Here is an 18,776-nt window from a genome sequence, read left to right as displayed (position 1 = left end):
AAATGAGCTAAAATCACTCAAGGCCCCTGCTATCAGCTGGGCTCAGCATGGCAGCAGCTGTGAGGGAAGAGGGAGAACCAGAGCCCCCCCAGGGGGGACAGCAGGCGCCGCTCCGTGCCCTGCTGGCTGCTTTGGCAGCTCACTTGGGCGAAGCACCCACCCCAGCTCCTGGGAGCGTAAGCAGAGACAGATCAGATGTGAGTCTGCATCAGGGAGGGGAACACAGTCCTCATTGCCTAGTCCATAAAGGTATCTTTCTGCTGGCAAAAAATACACAAAAATCTCACAAAACATGTTGTTTTTCCCTCTAACATCAGAATTTAAAAACCAAGAATGCCAGAAAGCCAGCATGAAAATGATTTAAAGCAGCTTTTGCTTTGAGACCAGCTTAAAAGTGGCTCAGGAATATCTGAGGAAAGAGACCCTTGGCCACCCGCACTTCACCACCAGAGGCCCATGGAAGCTGGTGTGAGATGCTCACAGCAAGAGATACACCTTGTACAAGAAAAGCAATTCCAGTAGCTCACTCTGTGCTTGCTGACAGCTCTCCAGCACCGGCTTCAGCTTCATATTTCTGGTTTTCAGCAAGTGGATCGGGTACTGGAGGAGCCACCACACGTGCCTGTGGCTGTAACCTCACTGCTGGCGGTGCAGCTGGCAGGCTCAGGGGGCAGGGAGCCTTGCCAGCTCAGCAGGTAGCTCACCCTGCTGCAGTGAAGATCTCTCTGATCTCACATCCACTGCAGCCAGACTGGCAGTGAGCACAGGCCTTTGTTGGTCCAGAGCCTTCTGAGGAAATGGAGTTTCTCCTGTAACCTTGCCCTGCTGCTCCCACTGCCTCTCCTGCCCAGGGAGTGATGAGTTGGGATTTTGGGGTGATGGAGAAGCTGCTGAAGCACATTCCCCATGACCAGACGGCTTCGCACCTGCAAGCACAGGGCTGTAAGTTCCATATGGACCAAAGCATGCACGAAACACCTTAAAGTCATGCAATGCAAAGGATGGAGCTTCTTACAGCTGAGGTACTTTTGGCAAGCTTCACAGGATGTTGAACTGGGTGAAGCTTTATTCACCTTCAGCTACATCCAGACCTCTCAATTAAAAACAATCGAGACTCTGGAGGCTAAATGAACTGTCCACATGCCTTACTTGGCCAGCCCTGCTGCTTGGGGCTCAGCTGAAGGCTCGAGGTTGCTGCTCTGCCCCAATGCCTTTTCCTCCAAGCACCTGACCAGCAGTGTGAGCGCACTGGGACACGTAGCACGGGCCTCATGCCCTCACTCACCTGAGCCCAGCAGCTCGGTAGCTGGCATCAGTGCCCTGTGGGTGCTGCTCTGCCAGTCCAGGTCGCACCTTGCTTTGAGCAAATTTCAGCTGTAAATGCTCAGACTTGCAGCAAGACAGGCCCTGCTGGTAACGGAAGGACCTTAAAGGGAAGGTTTTGCAGCACAAATTGAAAATACCTCATGCCATGCACTCCCTGGGAGATCACAGCTGCTGCTTCGTACTGCAGCAGGCACGGCCACGGAGCACCAAGCCACCATCCCAGCTTGTCCACAGCTCACCAGACCATGCAAAATGTCCGAAACACATTGCCTCTGCAGAAAGGTGTTTTTCTGAGTGTACTGGGGCAGTGAGTCCCTGGCAGAAAGAAAATCACCCAGCAGGTTGGCAAGAGGAGGCCAAGGAGGTCACAAATGCATAAAATATCCTCACTTTTCGTAATCTAAATTAGCTAACTATGGCACAAAGTTACTTGGTTTGTCTGTTTAACAGGTATGTAACCTCCTAATGTCTATTTAACTTTCTTCTTCTTTTGCCAGGACCATTCTGAGTCTGTTAAGCTGTGTGCCTGAGCCCCGCCACCCCACGTATGCACAGAAAATCCCACATGAGCTGGTTGTAACCAGATTTCAGGCCTTTGGCCAGATTTGGCTGAGAATTATGACAAAAGATTAGTGATATGTGCTGCTTCGATTCTGAGTACTTGAGGTTTCTGAAAGGGGTCTGATTTCCAGCAGGGGATGCTCAATGCTTTCTGAAAACCAGGCTTAACCCAAACATGGGAAATGCTGATTTGCATGAGTCACATCCCAAAACCTCAGCTATGTTTTTGACCAGGGCTGGCAGCTAAGCACAGCTATAGAAACACTTCAAACTTTTCAGAGCGCTTCAGTTTCTGCATGTGGCATTTCCATGCCTCGGGGTCTCTCTGCCTTTAAACGGCCCCAGGTTGGTCTGCAGCAGTCAGAATTTGCTCTACGCCAGCTCTCTGCAAGCATAACATATGCTGTCGAGCACAAAACTGCTCCTTCTGCAAGAAAATCTATATGCATAGCCACAGATGTTCCTAAATAGGAGCATGAAATAAGTAGTTACTCTTAGATGCAGGGAGGTGGTTACTTCATTGTTAAGCGTGAAAGGCTTATGGCTTCTGAGCAGCTCAAAGTAGAAATCCATCCTAGCATTGGAATACTCATTATTTCTTAGTTTTCTTTCTTTTTTTTTTTTTTAAACAATACATACCATATAAAATGCATGCAAGGACATTTGTATCTATCTTGCTTTAAGATATGATATCATATGCAACCCGCATATGTACATCTAAAAATGCTTACGTGACTCTAGAAATGTAGGAGGCATTTGTAGGAGAAAATTTGTAGGAGGCACCACAAGGCATGCAGCTCATGAAACCATACCGCAGGACCGCAAATCCTATGTGTAGTGCCATGAATTACCGTCGGGTTTTGGTAAAGAGGAATAACTCCTAAATCTACAGAAGAGGTGCAAGACCACCACAAGCCTATCTGCAAAAGGAAGCAGCCCCTGTCTGCATGGGCCACCTCACTCTCAAAGCTTTCTCCCTGCTTTGGAAACAACCCACATCCACAGGATCTGCTCACTCACAGCTGTTCTCTGATAAAAACAGATGATTATTGCTAACTAGAACAGCTGGGGAGCATAGCTCAAAAAGCAAACAGAAAATGCATCTTCTATAAACCTGATGGGAAACTAATAGGACGAAAGGGAAATGTGCATTTCATTACTGCCAGCATTGTAGTGTTCGGGGGCAGATGTTCCCCACATGATGTGAAAATTTTGCATTTTGAGAGTTTTCAAAAAATACAACATCAACACGATGTCCAAGCAAGTATGAACGTGCCCCATGGGGACTATGACTCCTGTCCTAGAGGACGTTCATAACTCAGCCTCCAGTCTCCCTGTCGCTAACCCAGCAGTCCTTAACTTTGGGCATGTTTAAGTCAAATTTCAGCTTCTCACAAGAGCAGTTTTCTGTCCTGCATTTGCACACCTGACAGTATGCAGCACACACACAGTGGAAAAAAAATCCCAAATATAATAAAAAAGTAAAAGGAGAACAATAGTCCCACTCAGGGGCACCCCAGGCACGGCCATGGCAGGCCCTTTGGCAGCCCCTCTCTGCCAGGAGAGGAGCTGCAGAGATTCCACTTGCCTCACACCAAAACCACCAGGAAGCTCTGGCGAAAACAGGAGGAGCAGGAAAGTTGTGTAGGGCTGGCTGCGTTGTGCCAGCAGCTCATGGTAAGACCAAGGGGACACAGAGAGGGTGAAGCCAACAGTCCTGCCCTGGTCACAGTGACAGTTCTGTACAGGCTTGCCTATTTGTTGCCTTTGGGATTAATTTTACTCATCTCAATGCAATTCTCTTAAATAAGAAACACATTCTGGATTCCCCCCCCCCCTTGCTTGGATGCTTTTCTCAAAATCCCTTCTCTCTGCTCTCACTCAATATTACACACGTCCTTCGATTTTAACTGCCTTGGTTCAAAGCTCACTTTATGACTTTAATTTGCTTGTGAGCGCATAAAACCGATTCTTTTTTTTTTTTTTGACAATCTAAATATTACCACAAAAAAATAATCCTTTGCATATGTACTAAACCTACTAGAGATTGGGAAATAAATTAAAACTCATAGCAAAGCACTCAGTGCTGTGCAGCCATGAACACAGCTGTGTCAAACTGAAAGCTGAGCCACAAAATGCTCACACACGACCATCCCAAACAGTGCGCGTCATTGTCCTGCTTTGCATTTAGATGTTATCCAAAAAAAATTTTTAAAAATAATCCCCGTTTGGACCATTATATTGCCTCCCCAGTGAACGTTAAGATATAATTACCCTGCAAGGAATGATTCCTATTAAACATTTAATACATTTCCCTCTAATTGAAATTTAAGCCTTTGGTTGTGGTTGGGTGTCACTGAAGATGTGATTAAACATAAAATATGTATAATGCTAAACTCCTTTAGGGGTGTCAGGAGAACTTCCACTAAGTCACAAACAAATAATTTCTTCTGTGCTACAAGAACTTTTCCACACTGTTGGAATTTGGGCTGGCACGTGGAGCTCTCTCCCCTCAGGTGGAAAGGACACCACTGCCACCACAGGGATCAAGGCCTCCTCAAGCTTCACTCTGCCCCCACCTTTCCGCCCCTGTGCCTGGCTCCCCAAAAGGCTTCAGGCTGCCCGTGGCTGCCCACCCGCCACCAGCCTGTCCCCTTGCTCCAGCAGCCCGAGCCTGGCACCCAATTTTTGGGAATGGCAAAATCCCTGTGGTGCACAACAGCCAGGGGGGAGCAGAAGGGAGCACAGCCCTGCCTCCTTGCGGCCGGCTCCTGGCGCTGCTGTTTCCAAAGGATGCATGAGCAGAGTCCAGGCTTTCCACAAGCAATTGATTAAAAACTAGAGACTGGAAGGACTGTGATGACAGCCTGTCCTAATGCTTTGCCATACAGGATGTTATGCTCTACTGTGCTGCTTCCAGCTCCCTGAGGAAATAAGAGCCCAGAGGAAGGACCTCAGTGGAGCCCACAGCATGATGGTGCTGTGCGAAGGGGCTTCCCCAACTCCTCACGGGCAGGTACATCCCCCAGCCTGCCCACCAGGAACCCTGTGTGAAGCTCTCATTCATTTTGGCAGCGTGGCAAGAGGTGTCAGGAAGGGTTTTAATCTGCAAAGGTATAACTAGCACGCCTTGGTGCTTCCTAGACAGCCCTCGGAGAGGAGTACTTCAGACCAGTAATAGCATTGAGCTCCTGCAGCCCCAACACATTCAGATGGTTCAGAACTCCTAATTTAAACAGATAAAAGACAAAATTTCCTTACCACACCATGTCCTTGGTGCACCCGGCGTGGATGGCGGGCGGCTCTCAGAGGGCACAAAAAGCGCGCAGCCCAACCACTTCCTGCAGACAAGGGTGGCTTTGCCCCGGCAGCTCAGGAGGTCTCCTCCAGGCCAGGACCACACCTGGGGCAGTCAGACCATGACCATGACCAGGCTTAGAGGTGTCCCAGTGCCCCAGGAGCCTGATCCCGGCATGGGGCTGTCCCCGTGTCGAGCTGTCAGCAGCACCTGCTTGAGGCAGCCAGGAGATGGAGCTTCCCAGGCTCGCGGTGCTCTGGGAGCTCCCTGTCTCAGATCCATGTGAACTGGGCTTGGGGAGGTGTTTATTCTACATTTGCACTGCTTAGACTGAGTTTACTGCTTGTCCAAGGTGCCAAGCCCCGGGCAGAAGGCCTCATGTTGCCCACAAACCAGGTGACTTCAGTGGGCCCTGCTGTCCCAGGGGGCTGTGAAGACCACACACGGCCCTTCTTGTTTCTGTCACAAAACAGGAGAGAAAAGCAACTCACAAAGGAGCAAGGCAGCCCCAGTGCTGGCCACACTGATGAGGTGATGCAGGGTAGGCCGCTGTGACCACATGCCAGAAGGACACAGAGCTTCACGGCCTCCTCCCTCCAGAGCCACCAGGAAGCCCTTGGTCTGCTCAGGAGTTAAGTTATGGGTATTTTCCCTCTAATTACCATACTATCGTATTTATTCATGACTCAAGCAGCAATTTATGATGCAAAGGCATCACAGGAGAGCTGGAAAAGAGATTTGTGAAGGAGATTTGTGTTCTAAGACTGAAAGAGAACAGCTGGCCTGGAGGTGGGCTCTGGAGTATCACAGCAGTCCTGCTCAAATACGTTAAACTGCATGAAATATTCTAGTGCTTATTAACTCATCCAAGAAAAAAAAAATATATATATACATAAAGCTTGCTACAAAATGTGAAAAACAGATTGTTCACTGTTTATATTGCAGTGAAGTAAAACAAAACAAAACAAACAAACAAACAAAAAAAAAAACACAACAAAACAAAACAGAACTTCAGCATGTGATGCACCATATAAAACAGCACGAATCCCTGCCCCAAAGAGCACAGCCCTCAGTGCCCTCCCGATGCATCAGTCCTGCATCATCCTCAGGTGCTAGACATCCTGCTGTCTACGGCTGTACTTTACCTCCCCATCCTCCAGCCAGCTCAGGGCATCCAGTGGCTGAGTGGGAACTGCTTCACTGCCACCAGACCTGCTTCTCTCAAGGCTACACCAAGGATAGGCCAAGGACACCAGCCTGACGAGCACTTTTGCAGAAAGCATTGCTCAAAGGTGTTGGTGTTGAACAGCTTTTGACATGGTTGATAACTGCTATAAGCTGTACCCCCTAACTCTGCTTCATCTATTATTAAAGTGTCTGCTATTTATTGACTAGTTCCAAAGTTCACCCATGAATAGATCCTCACTGTAACATGGCATTTTAAAAGGGTTATCTACTGAAGCAAACTCCAGCTGGATTGCAACTGGTTCTCTCATGTTCTACCCTCTGCTGATAGCTACCCGAGGCACTCTGGTTTGAGGCAGGTGCTGGCAGTTCCTGCAAACCTTACCGGCACCCTGGGAGAAGCTATCACCTGGCTATGCTTCCAGACTATTTTTGTACACAGTGTAAAGAAAGCACCTGGCCTTAAAAACCCATGTCCTCCTCAAATCTCAGTGCACAGCAGGAAACCATGAACATGCTCTCAGTTGTAAATGTGGAGAGAGAAACAATTTCTTACACAAAATTTGAAAACGTGCTTGTAAATTAAGCAGAAGAACATTTCATCACTTCTGCAATATCAAAGTCATACTGCAGGGCAGAAAATGAGCAAGAATGTAATGAAAAAACTATCTAGTCATAATTAATTTATGGATGATTGGCTTCTGGCTTGATTACTCATCGTAAGCTATCAATCCTTCACAAGTCTGCCGCAAGCAGGTGTGACGTGCCGAGTTTTTCCCCCTCTCTCCTAAATGAAGCTATTTGTTGCTTTCCAGCATGATAGACTTGTCAAAGAGGCAAAGATCATCTGCCTGCCCCAGGCTCTGTAGAGGAGCCCACCACCACCAGCTGGCCTGCTCATCCCTACCTGCTTGGCTCCCAATGCAAACCATCACGCTCAAACTGGCAGGCGTACAAAAATGCAATATTCCTCTCCTGTTCTGCAGCTCTTCTCTGTTGTAACTTCTCCACCTGCACTTGGAAATCTTCTTACGCAGAACTGGTTGACATAGATGTGTAATGGAGAAAGTGGTAGATTTTCACTCTTACACAGGTAATCTGAATGTGAAAGAGCAGACCATGCTGAGCATCAGCACAGATATTAACCGTAGTACTAAATCAAACACTTGTACATATGCGTATTTTTTGCCTGTTATTAATAACCTTGTTTATAGCCTAAAAAACAGTCTGTCAACATTTCACCTCTGAAGTTAAACACCTGTGGAACTCCACACATTCTCAAGAACTTAGATGAAAACTTGAAGAATTTTGGGCAGCTGTTTTCATTGTTCATCCCTAAGTTATTTCTTTGCGTCTGCATAATTAACCCAGTTCTGACCGGGCAAAGGCGGTGGTAAGAAATGCTGCAGTCTTTTGCGACATTTGTGCTCACAACACCAAGACCCTGTCCAGCCTGCAGGAAAAATAAACCTACAAACATCAGCAGGTGGAAAGCACACCTGCTCTTGCGCAAGTCTCCCTCCCTAAGCTGTTTTTCTCTGTATTGTGCCTGCCTGGAGCTGATTATTCATGCATGGTGTGGGGATGAGGGGGAAACAAAGTGGCAAAAAAGTCTTTTTTTTTTTTTTTTTTTAATTGTCCTAGTGTCTAAAACCAAATCCAGAGAATCACTTACAGAAGCGACTGAAAAATGAACCTGGCTTTAACAATAGTGTGAAATAATTTGTTACTGTTCAGTGAAGAAACCCCTAGCTCTAAGAATGGCTGAACATGATTTGTTGCAGCCTTTGACCAGAAGTCTGAGGGGAGTTTTTTTTTTTTTTTTTTAAATTGAAAAAAATGAAAACCAAAACCAACCAACCAACTAACATTAAAAAAAAAAAAAAAAAAAAAAGTAAGTTTGAAAAGCAGCAACCACATGAAAACAAACCTTTCTTACCATCTGGCATGCATTCATGTTAGGCATTAGTGTTTAAATCACCGCTTAGTTCTGTTAGGGTTTCATAGCCCAGGGAGTGGGGTGGATGTCGGACTCAGCTCTGAAACGAACTGTCCTCCGTAGTTCTGGTAGCTGAGTTCTGTGGCAGTGAAGGGCCAAGCCACATCTTGTAACAACCCTACAGCCTCACAGGCCTTCTGCATTTCTGTCATTCTCTCTGCTAAGCGCTGGGACAATTCGTGGTTTAATGCTTTGTTTTCTCCCCCTCTTGTGGTCCTGGTTCAAAGCTAATGTCTGCTAATTGCTTTCACGAAACTATGCTGAAAGTGCTGGAACACAGCAGGAGAGCAAGAGCCATCTGGAACAATGGACCAGCGAAATTCAAGCCTGAGCATCTCTAACACCAGCAATAAGGTAACTGCTAGAACAGGGGCTTGATTTTCAAATCTCCAGAGAAGGCTGAAAAGCTGGCTGCTTAAAAAATGAAACAAACCCCACAGACCCCTTAGACTTAAAAATTAAACCCATTTTTGGTTCAAGTTATTGAGAAAACAACCCGCAGATCTCCTCACCTCTGCTCCAGAGCACAGCTGGGCTTCAGATCGGCCTAGTGCCAAGTTTGCCTTATTCCTCAAAGCAAACTATGCTTTTGCAATCCAGGTTATTTCCAACGGCGCACAGCAGATTCAGTAGGTCAGTTCTTGTTAACGTTGATTAGAAATGGTTTGTGCCCAAAGGTCTGTGCCTTGGAGGCCTCTGAAGAACCCACTCATGGCACACAAACCAGATGCTCTGACACTGAGAGCAGAGCTCTGAGGCCTGGCGTGCAGAGACCCCCTGCTTTGTGCCGGGGATGCCTGCTGCCTCCGCTGAGGGCTGCTCCCTCCTGTCCACATAACCGAGCACATAACCTCATCAAATATTACTTACACAGTATAAAGCAAGTTGAAATGTGGGCCAGAGATCACTCACTTCAGCAGACTGATTTCAAGCAGCGCAATGACTGAAAAGCAGAGCTGGGCTCTTTGGGGTGAGGATGAGGAGGCTGCCAGGCTCCCCATGCAGCTCAGTCCCCCCGAACACGCTGCAGGGCGCAGGTGGAGGCTGGGCGATCACCCGCGGTCACACAGGCTGGCTCTGCCACTTCACCCACGGGATGCCAGGGTGGGGCCATGACAGAGCTCGGTGACCCAGGGCTCAGTCCCATGGGACCCCCTCCGAGGGCTGCTGCCACCTCCAGGGGTGCAGGGCCTTCTGCACAGAGCTCGGGTGGTGGCAGGGTGCACATCCCCACAGCTCCCCTCCTGCCCCACCGGGACACAGCACCACGTGGGATTCAGCTCTTACTGAAAAGTTCTCCTGGATGATCCCAAATCTGCTGACAGTGAGGCAGCAGAGTGCTGGTAACCAGGAAGCAGGCAGAGGCTGGAGGGTAGCACTGTCACCTTGCATATGTACACACACACACACACGTGTGAATTGAGAGGCCACCTCTTGCTCTTTCCTATCATGCCAGGCCACAACGTGACTCAGGATGCACCAGCTGTGAACTGAGGGTGTCATGGGAAGAGAAAGGGGGGGAAAGGAGACAGGAGGGCAGAGTGAGGCAACAACAAAATCCTCATGGCATGCCTGCACAGCAAGATATAGCTCTGGTCTCTGACCTGAATGAACACTCATAAACCTGTGCAGGCTTCTGAGGGAATCACCAGGGTTTTACCAAGGAAGAAAGAGAGGGATAGAAGAGAGGGGTCCTAATGCATATAAACAAAGAGCAGGGACCTCTAAAAGCAAGAACTTTTCTATGAGCAAAGGAACGAACACAAAGGAGTGTGGAAGAACTGAGGTTAAAAGAAACTCAGTGAGAGACCAGACCAGCTCCACCGTGTCCCAGCATGATGCGGAAACCAAACAAAAGGTCTTGCTAGACGCACACAGTTTCCCAACAGGCCCTGGGCAAAATGTGGGACTACAAACTTCAAAGGAAGAGCAGAGCTTCCTTGGTCTCAGGCAGGAGGACCGTATCAACTCCTGTTTCTCAGGGTGGCCTCAGCCTAAGGCCATGGTTACAGTCTGAAGCCATGTTCTGTACGTGGTCATAAACATCCCCCATCTGCAACCATAACACAACCGACCGATGGGATGCAAGGGACATCCTGATCTCCACGCCTCTGGAAATCGCTGACATGGGAATGAACCAACACACAGGCCTTCAAAGAGAAGATTTTATGGACGCTTTTATACACATACACAAATATTTTAATATAATGGTAACTGAAATGTTATCCATATTCTTAGTACTGTCATAATTAACTAAAAAGATTTTTTTAAATTTTGTAAAAATGACATATTTTACACATCTTCTATTTACAGTTGCAATATACTTAAATGTTATAAAACATCCACTCTGACTTTTAAAATATATGTATACTAGGACTTGGTATTAGATATATTATAATTTATAGCAAACTTAGGGCGTGCTGTGTAGCTATCTGTTCAATGGAAATCTTGTAATCAGCCTGACTTAATAAAGACTGCTCAAAACCAAAAATTGACAACAACAACAAAAAGACAGGGAATGTGCAAATCTTGGGGCAGGCAAAAATAAAAAATAATAATAAAAAAAAAATAATCAAGCTTGCAGTTTTAAAAAATATCACTGTGAAGACTTCCAATAAATTAAAATCATAACCCACAAATCCTTTTCCTGGTATTGTCCGTGGTCAAATTATTTTTCAGTACTATTAAACTAAAAGGAAAACAAAACAAAACGACAACAAAAAAACAGGTCTTTGCAAGGCTGCATGTTCCCCATGCCTCAGTCAAGCATCAGGATTTGATGGAGTGGTTGCTGCTGGCGCAGACGAGCTGGTTCTATTGATGACTCGTGAATATGTGCGCTCCATTCCTTGCTGTTTTGCTGAATCCTCCTTGTATGCAATCTTTTCATAGAAAAAAAAAAAAAAAAAAAAGAAAATATGCAACAGTTAGAGAGCTCTGTATATCTATCTCAGTTTCTGCAGTGCTTATTGTCTAACCAGCGATTTCCCACCTTTGGCTTATTACACAGTGATGCCAAGGATCTGGCAGAGGGAGAGAATCTCTGCAGGGGGGCCAACAGTGACCAGAGGCTGCAGGGAGAGGGAGGATGTCCTCAGAGCTGGGGGTGAACTGTATGCCATTTGTCCCTGGCCACTCGTGCTATTACTGTGTCACACAGCTCCTGGCACATCCTTTTTTTTATTATTTTTTATTTTATTTATTTATTTATTTTTTTTGCATCAGGAGGGAGGCTCCTGTTGAGTTGCTCCACTGACCTCTCCACGTTCATGACTAGGATGCTAACAACTTGTGTCCCAACACTGGCACGCTAGGCATGGATGATGCAGTGCACACACACAGCTTTTTTTTTTTTTAATTATTATTATTTTTTTTAAACTCCCCGAACAAGGGAGTCATTAGACATGAAACTAAATGAACATAACATGTAGAGAAACCTGCAAGTGAGCAAGTACATGACATTAAATGAAAAAATAGATTTAAGAAAAATGAACATACCACTTTTGGCTATAGTATTGAGGGAAATGTTAGACAGGGAAGAAGAGAAGCTGTATAAGCAAGGACCATGACAGAGCTGTCAGAAAAGAAAAACAAAACAAAACGAGAAAAACACATGGTGATGAAAGAGTCACTATCAGTGGGTGAGCAAACAAAACCTTCTTGATTATGACAATGGCAAAGATGGCAAATCTCGTTGTCGTGGAGAACACAGTACAGTTACAATAGCACCTCAAGCCTTCCAACTGCAAAATAAATATTTCAGCTACAATTTACAGTGTGTGATTTATCTGAGGCAATGCTCTGCTCAGAACAGGAAGCTCATGCATTCCTTGCAAGAGGACTAGATTGTTCCCCAAAAGCCACACTGCTTAGAAAACTGTGCTGTCATTTGTAAGTACCCATAGGGCAAAAAGTAGGAAACTAGTTTTCAGCATGGACTTCCAGTCTGCTGGTTTTGGTTAAGCAGATGTCAGTTTTGACTTTTGCTGGATGAACTCAGTGATACATATTAACATAATTATGTACAGGTAATTTTGTATTATTTAGTTTCTTCACTTACATGAAGAAAACTCAGAGCTCACTGATACAGATATAAATACAGGTGTGAATATTTAATAGGTCTTGCTGAATATTTAATGCATGCTCAAACTCATGGGCTGCTCATGACTAATTTAAGTTGACCATTCATTTTCCATTTTGTGGGGGAACACAAGGAATATGTCTTCTGTACATTGAGTAGATAGCCCAAGTAACTTCCACAGGGGAGGCATGAACAGTGTGTAACAAATGATACCCGTAGTATAACAAAGAGATAAATATTATTTACTATAAAATTACTGGAATGGTTGAGTTTCACAGATCTTTATGCACTGAAACAGGAAGAGAGCACAACTCACAAAAGAGCAACCACTGAGCTTGACTCCCAGCTGGCAGGCACCAAGGCCTCAAAGCAATTATAAGGCTTATACCCTTTATACCCTGTGAAAAACTAGCTTCATTCCACAGTAAGATTAACAATGGGACAAAAACTCTCATAAATCATTATTCTTCTCACAAGTGAAGATGAATAATATAGCATGGTCCAGTGGGGTAGAATCAGGCAGTTCCGTGAGATGCCATCACTGATACCACCGGTTAATGCTAATCTGTGCTATAAGCAACTGGAAACACAGTGCAGCTACCAGGGAATAAATATTTCTTGGGCACAATCTGAAGTGGCCTACTCATAACCTTGAAGAGAAGCAATTAATCATGCTTTAATTTGCACTTACTGTGCAGAATAATTCAATTATTATTTCCATTAAAACAGAAAACATAGTAAAAAGTATCTGCACGGACACAGCAATGGAATAGTTGCCAGTGTGAGCTTCAGTATTTCGGGATGCACTGCATTTAATTAATGCATGCTTATCTTTCTAAAGCTGCTAACAGTTGAAATGGAATTTTAACATGGCGTGTATTGACAGTGCACTTAAAAATAAGTCATTCTTGCTCTGAAAGTTGAATACAAACAGAAACTATGGAGATATCTCCTCCAGTTATAAACTAGGTCTTACAAACAATTTACTGCTTTAATTAAATATCTCACAACTATAGGATAAAGCATGCAAGCAAAAAACACTAGTCTAACTGATTATCTTTCTATGCCTCTAAACCTCAGTCTGCAGTCTCATGACGCTCTACTTTTCACTATCTAGAAAGATAGGCAGAAGACAAAATTTTTGTCAGGAAAGCAGATTCATTTTATATAATGCAGATGAATTAAAAAAGGATTGGAACTATGTGTTCTGAGTGACTGTTGCACTGCCAGATTTTACTTCTAGTATTTTGCTTTAGAGCTTCATTTGTCACTAGAAGAAAGTCAGCTACCCACATTCAGCCCCAGCCACCAGAAAATAGATGATCTAACCTGTTCATTCATAACTGCAGAGAGTTCGCTGAGCATATCCTTATAATGAGACTTCATTTCTCCCTGATATTCAAATTGGTCCTCCTTAATAAGGCGTTCATTGACATCAAGAGCGTGCCCACATGCATCTGCAAATTGCCTACAAGCACAAAACCACAAAGAAAAACCATACAAATATTGCAGTAATGAAAAAAAAAGCATACACACAACTATACCTCTTTCTCTCCTTGCAAATTATACTTTGTTAGAAATGAATTTCAGAAATCATTCTCAGAAGAAGAGGAACACTGGCTAATGGGATAGCCCAAAACTTCAGTAAATGCCTTCTTGAGAATGGCTTGTAAGATAGAGCAAATGCAGATGTAAATCAGCGTGCTTCAAGTCAGCCTAATTTTGTGTCACACTACTCCTTACTCATACTATGCAGAGGGTGGCAAGCCTAAATGTTTACCTGAAGATTTCCTTCAGAAGCTTAACTTGGTTATCAGGATATCTCTTCGCATTTGTTTCTTCCAGAAAAGCTCGAGCATAGGCCATTGGTCCAGCATTTACCTGGGGGAGAAATATACAACTTAGGTGTAGAGAGCAGGTAGATTACTGTCCTCTGCTCTTGCATCCTGAGGCTTGGGGTCTGGCCTCAGGCAAAGCTGTCCTGAAGAATACCAGAATCACTTCTCTTGCCATTTGCATGAAACCTGAAGAGTTTTACTGAGAAAAAGGGAGCGAGTCAGCTTTGCACAAAGCACAGATCTCTGCTGGCCTCTGAAGGTGCTCAACTTGTTAGCCATCTAGAAAACCCAACATTTGAAGAAATTTCAACTAGAGTCCCAGGAATACATGCACCTCTCACTAACATCGACTTTTCTAACAGGAAATGACAAAACTAATCCTAAAAAACCTCCCTTTAAAGTATTTGCATGGTTGACTGTGTGACACGTTTTATTCTCAAGTGACACAATAGTCTTTTTAGAACAGTCTCAACATTTTTTTTTGAGAAGATTTGACAGAAGTAGTCATGTTTGCACATAAATCTAATGCTCATCAACATCAGCGGAAAGCTTTCCACTGCCATATGTTTTCTGAGCAGGTTCCAACAGCACTGGAAAACAAGAAACAACCAGAAATATGAAATTGACAAAACAGGTCAGAAAGGGTAAAAAGAACAAAGATTTAGGTAGATGCATTGAAGAGGAAAATGGCAAATTTCCATTACCTTGACACTGACACTTCCTTGGAGTTTGAGCTGCAGTCGGATCATGTCCACTTCTTCCATTGTGCAAAGCTGATTGAGCTCTGAGACCTTTTTGGACATCTCATCAATTGCTACTTCGATGGGGTTCAACTCTGTGCTCGTTTGGCTTATGACTTGAATACGCTTCTTCACGTAGGGAAACAAGTGACTGGCTACTCAAAAGCAAGAAATGTATTAGCATCAAATGTATTACTCACCCAACAAGACAGTATTTAAGAAAACAAAACAAGTCCATCAAAGGTTTAGATTGTGTTAACTTTGACAATGTCAATCTCTTTATCAATGCCTACAAACTGAGTTTTAATCATCAAATGAGCAATAGAATTCAGCAGGTCCAACCTGATTTTTTTTTTTTTTTTTTGTAGACCTGGTACATTTGGAAAAAGTGTTTCCTTTTGAAATGACCATTGTTTGCTGCTGAGCTCTGTCAGATCCACGTGGCTCTCACCCCTCAGATTCCAAAAGCTATCAACCATTCTTCTGAATCAAAGCACCAAACAATAAGCCCATAATGAACTTCAAACACCTCAAGACATCCCATCAAAGTACCACTCACCCACAGATGAACACATTATTGAAGCACCATCCTTAAAAAAGCAAGGAGTTAATTTTAGTATTCAACCTAAAGACTACTTATGGGAGCTGATAGAGGAACCATTCATCAATAAAACCATTCCTTCTAGTGAAGCCATTTTCACAGATCTGAAAGAGTTTGGCAGTGATACAGTATGGCACATTGTCTAAAAGGAACTGTTTAATAACCTTTTCCTGACTGTCCAGCACACTTTGGAAGACCTCTCAAACTCTGTATATTCCCTCCTCCAGCAAGCACATGCTGCTGGGCAGCTCAGACCTCAAGGAGCTCCATCATACAGGGTGGCTGTCTCCATGGACAGCAAGAAACCAAGGACTTCCAGAACTAGAAGCACAAGTAACAACCAGGAACAGTAGAGAGCCAGTGACCCACAGACTGCAGCCAGACCACACTCATCCTCTGCGCGATGCAGGCAGCAGGGCTTTGGAGCAGGGTGCCTAGCAGGTACTGTTCCAGCCACCCAGTACTTCTGGCCATGCACAAAACCTGCCATTAGTCTTCCAGCTGTACCAGTAAGCCTTGTTTTCTTCTCAAACTAAAAGCATTTCTGCTTGCATAGGAAGCAAGTGAAAGTATTTGACTTTATCCAAAGGAAAATAAGGTTTCCTTTACAGGAAACTTTACAGGCACTGAGCTGAGGGAGGTGCCAAAGGGAAAGCAGGGGACAAGAGAAGGTCAAATTCCCACCTAACGCCGAAGATGGAGCCAGGCTAAGAGCTCTGGGAGCTAATGACATTGTGTAATAACCTAAGGGAATTATTTTGCTGGACAAACAACCTTCTCTGTTTTTGCCAGAGGTACCATAACAGCTGCACTTTCAAGTCAAAGAAGCTACCTGCTTCAGTACATACCTCAAAACACCAAGTGCTGCTTGAGCACTTAAAAAACCCCCCACATAAGCTACTCTTCCTTTCTTCTTCTTACAAGCAAAGCTGTGTCATGTAACATGATGCCCCCAGACATCAGTGCCTCTTCTCTGACTTGCCAGAACAAAACTTTTAGCCAACTACGCCTATACCATAAGCAGCTTTCTTCACTTTGCCCTTTGGGGGAGGCACAAGCACTGAAGTCAGTGGGGAACTGGATTTTATCACACAGGAGCCTTTGCTGTGAACATCAGCCTCCCCACTCGCTGCTGTTCATGAGAACAATGCTTCTGTCTCAGACAGTTTCTCATACTCCCAGCCAAAATTCAGACAGGTCAAGTTTCAGTAGTAGTTTCACAGAGATTTCAATCATGATAAGGAACTGAATGTTTTCTGTTTAACATGACTCAGTAAGAACAGACACATCCAGTATTCCCTACATTCCTGTCTTAAAACAGTGACTGCATCCACTGAGCTGAACTGCTTACCTCTCACTTTTAAAAACACTGTATAATGCATCTTACTCCACTTTTGAACAAAAATCTTATCTGCAAAGATTTACTCTTCTCAGCAGAATGGGCACCTTACATTACTTTTCCTTTGACTTGTTTATTATCAAAACAACAACGGGGCCGAGTGCTAAGCTGCTTCCAGCAGAACCACTCCCAAATTCCATCACTGTAAGATGCTAATAATTAAGAAAAATAAGACAGCTGATGACTCCACAAATGAAAATAACCTTACAAAGGATGGTCCTCGGGACTGTAAGAAAGAACATGCTTTGCAAATGGACACACTGAAAAAGATTATTTGTCATTCTGTATAACATGCTGTGCCCACTGCCTGCAGAAAACCTGGCATGGGGCTTGGCTGTCAAAGGCAGGGCTGGGAGGGGGAAAGCAGCAGCAGCAGACATACTTGTCAGGATTGTGCGCCTCTTGCACTGCTCTTCCACGCCTCCGTGCTTTTTTCCTGAGAGTGTGAAAGGCGTCTCAAACACAAAGCGGTTGATGTTGTGATGCATTTCGAAGTCGGTCTTCCGATCTTCAGCTTCTTTCTCGTCAAAAAAAGGCGTGACATATGTGACCTGAATATAGGCGTATTTTGGATCCAGGTCTTTGGGGTTGACCTGTGTAACAGTGGCAAACATAATAAAATTCATTTAAGTGTGTCAAACTTCCAAAGTATCCATTATATTCCTGATGCTTTTATCTATCACGGCAATACAGATGAAAAAGTGAGACTTCCAAATGCAATCTTCAGACCACAAATTAATACAAACATTTTAAACTAAGAGGCCTGTTAGAACAGTGGGCTTTTTGAACATAGCCAAAGGCAAAAGTGAATGAAAGATAAGTGAGAGAGAAAACAACCTGCTTCTGCATTACAGTAAATATCTGAGTGCCCTCTGCGTGCACACTGGCATATGCTTGCTCTCTTCCTACTGACTGTGTTGCACTGCACACAGTGCACAGGTTAGGGTCTTTTTTTGGTAACAAAACTAAGTCACACTCTGTTCACATTTATTCAAAATACTGCTCACAAAACACGAACTGTGCACTCGCTTTTCCCCCGTGTGCAGGAATCACATCTTTCTCACCTTGTTGGAATCCTGGATGATCTTCACATTGTCTATTCCAAACTTGTCCGCATACAGTTTGAGCAGCCTCTGAGATATCTCAGACAAGCCAGTTAATTTGGGTTCTTTATAGATATATTCTTTTCCTTCCTCTTCTTCAAAAAAACCCTGTTTGGAAAGAAATGGAAGGATATAGTGAACGCAACAGGCAAGGCAAAGCCTAAATGAGGTGCTTACACCAGGCATCAGGGCTGTCCGTATGGAGCCTCCAGTATGCCATTTCCAGCACCTAAGGTAAAGGCTTGCCTCTCTCCATCCTTGCAGACACATGCCTAGATGTCTGCACATATACTGGTTTGGTGTTTCCTAAGTTACCCAGGAAATAACCCATACACATCTATTCCTGTAGGAGACCTAGTTGTTTAATTTTGCCAAAAAGCTCGATCTTGTTAGGGTCATTTACTTATTGCACTGGGTACATGTGTCAGAGCTTTAATGAAAAAGTTCTGCTGAAGAACTGAACAAGAACCTGGCAGACTTCAGAAGAAATGCTGAAAAATAGCAGCATCACATCACACGCAGGTGAGACACACAGCTGCTACAAGATGAACAAGTACATCACACGCTAGGGGAGCAGCTCTCCCAGCTGAGCAGAAAGCAGCAGCTGACCCATTAGGAAGCACTGGATTTATCCCAACACCACAG

At 44.5% G+C, this 18,776-nt stretch overlaps 1 protein-coding gene across 16 annotated transcripts in view; it reads right to left on the bottom strand.

Annotated features, from left to right (window-relative positions):
• Positions 1-10,520: 10,520 nt before the first annotated feature.
• Positions 10,521-18,776, bottom strand: part of DOCK10 (dedicator of cytokinesis 10) — a 149,523-nt gene continuing 141,267 nt past the window's right edge. For 12 of the 16 annotated variants that reach the window (XM_032192891.1, XM_032192893.1, XM_032192894.1 and 9 more), the window contains 7 exons: positions 18,093-18,239; positions 17,411-17,621; positions 14,993-15,183; positions 14,231-14,331; positions 13,780-13,918; positions 11,868-11,943; positions 10,521-11,251 (listed from right to left, as the gene is read on the bottom strand). In XM_032192891.1, coding sequence (XP_032048782.1) covers positions 11,184-11,251; positions 11,868-11,943; positions 13,780-13,918; positions 14,231-14,331; positions 14,993-15,183; positions 17,411-17,621; positions 18,093-18,239 — 933 coding nt within the window. In that variant the 3' untranslated portion in view covers positions 10,521-11,183. The remainder of the gene's footprint in view (positions 11,252-11,867; positions 11,944-13,779; positions 13,919-14,230; positions 14,332-14,992; positions 15,184-17,410; positions 17,622-18,092; positions 18,240-18,776) is intronic. The other 4 variants (XM_032192897.1, XM_032192887.1, XM_032192890.1 and 1 more) reach the window with 1 other exon arrangement.

The sequence above is a fragment of the Aythya fuligula genome, chromosome 9 (genome assembly GCF_009819795.1).
Source record: "Aythya fuligula isolate bAytFul2 chromosome 9, bAytFul2.pri, whole genome shotgun sequence".
Lineage (NCBI taxonomy): Eukaryota > Metazoa > Chordata > Aves > Anseriformes > Anatidae > Aythya > Aythya fuligula.
The sequence above is the reverse complement of the archived record's forward strand: the minus strand, read 5'-3'. Positions and strand labels throughout refer to the sequence as shown.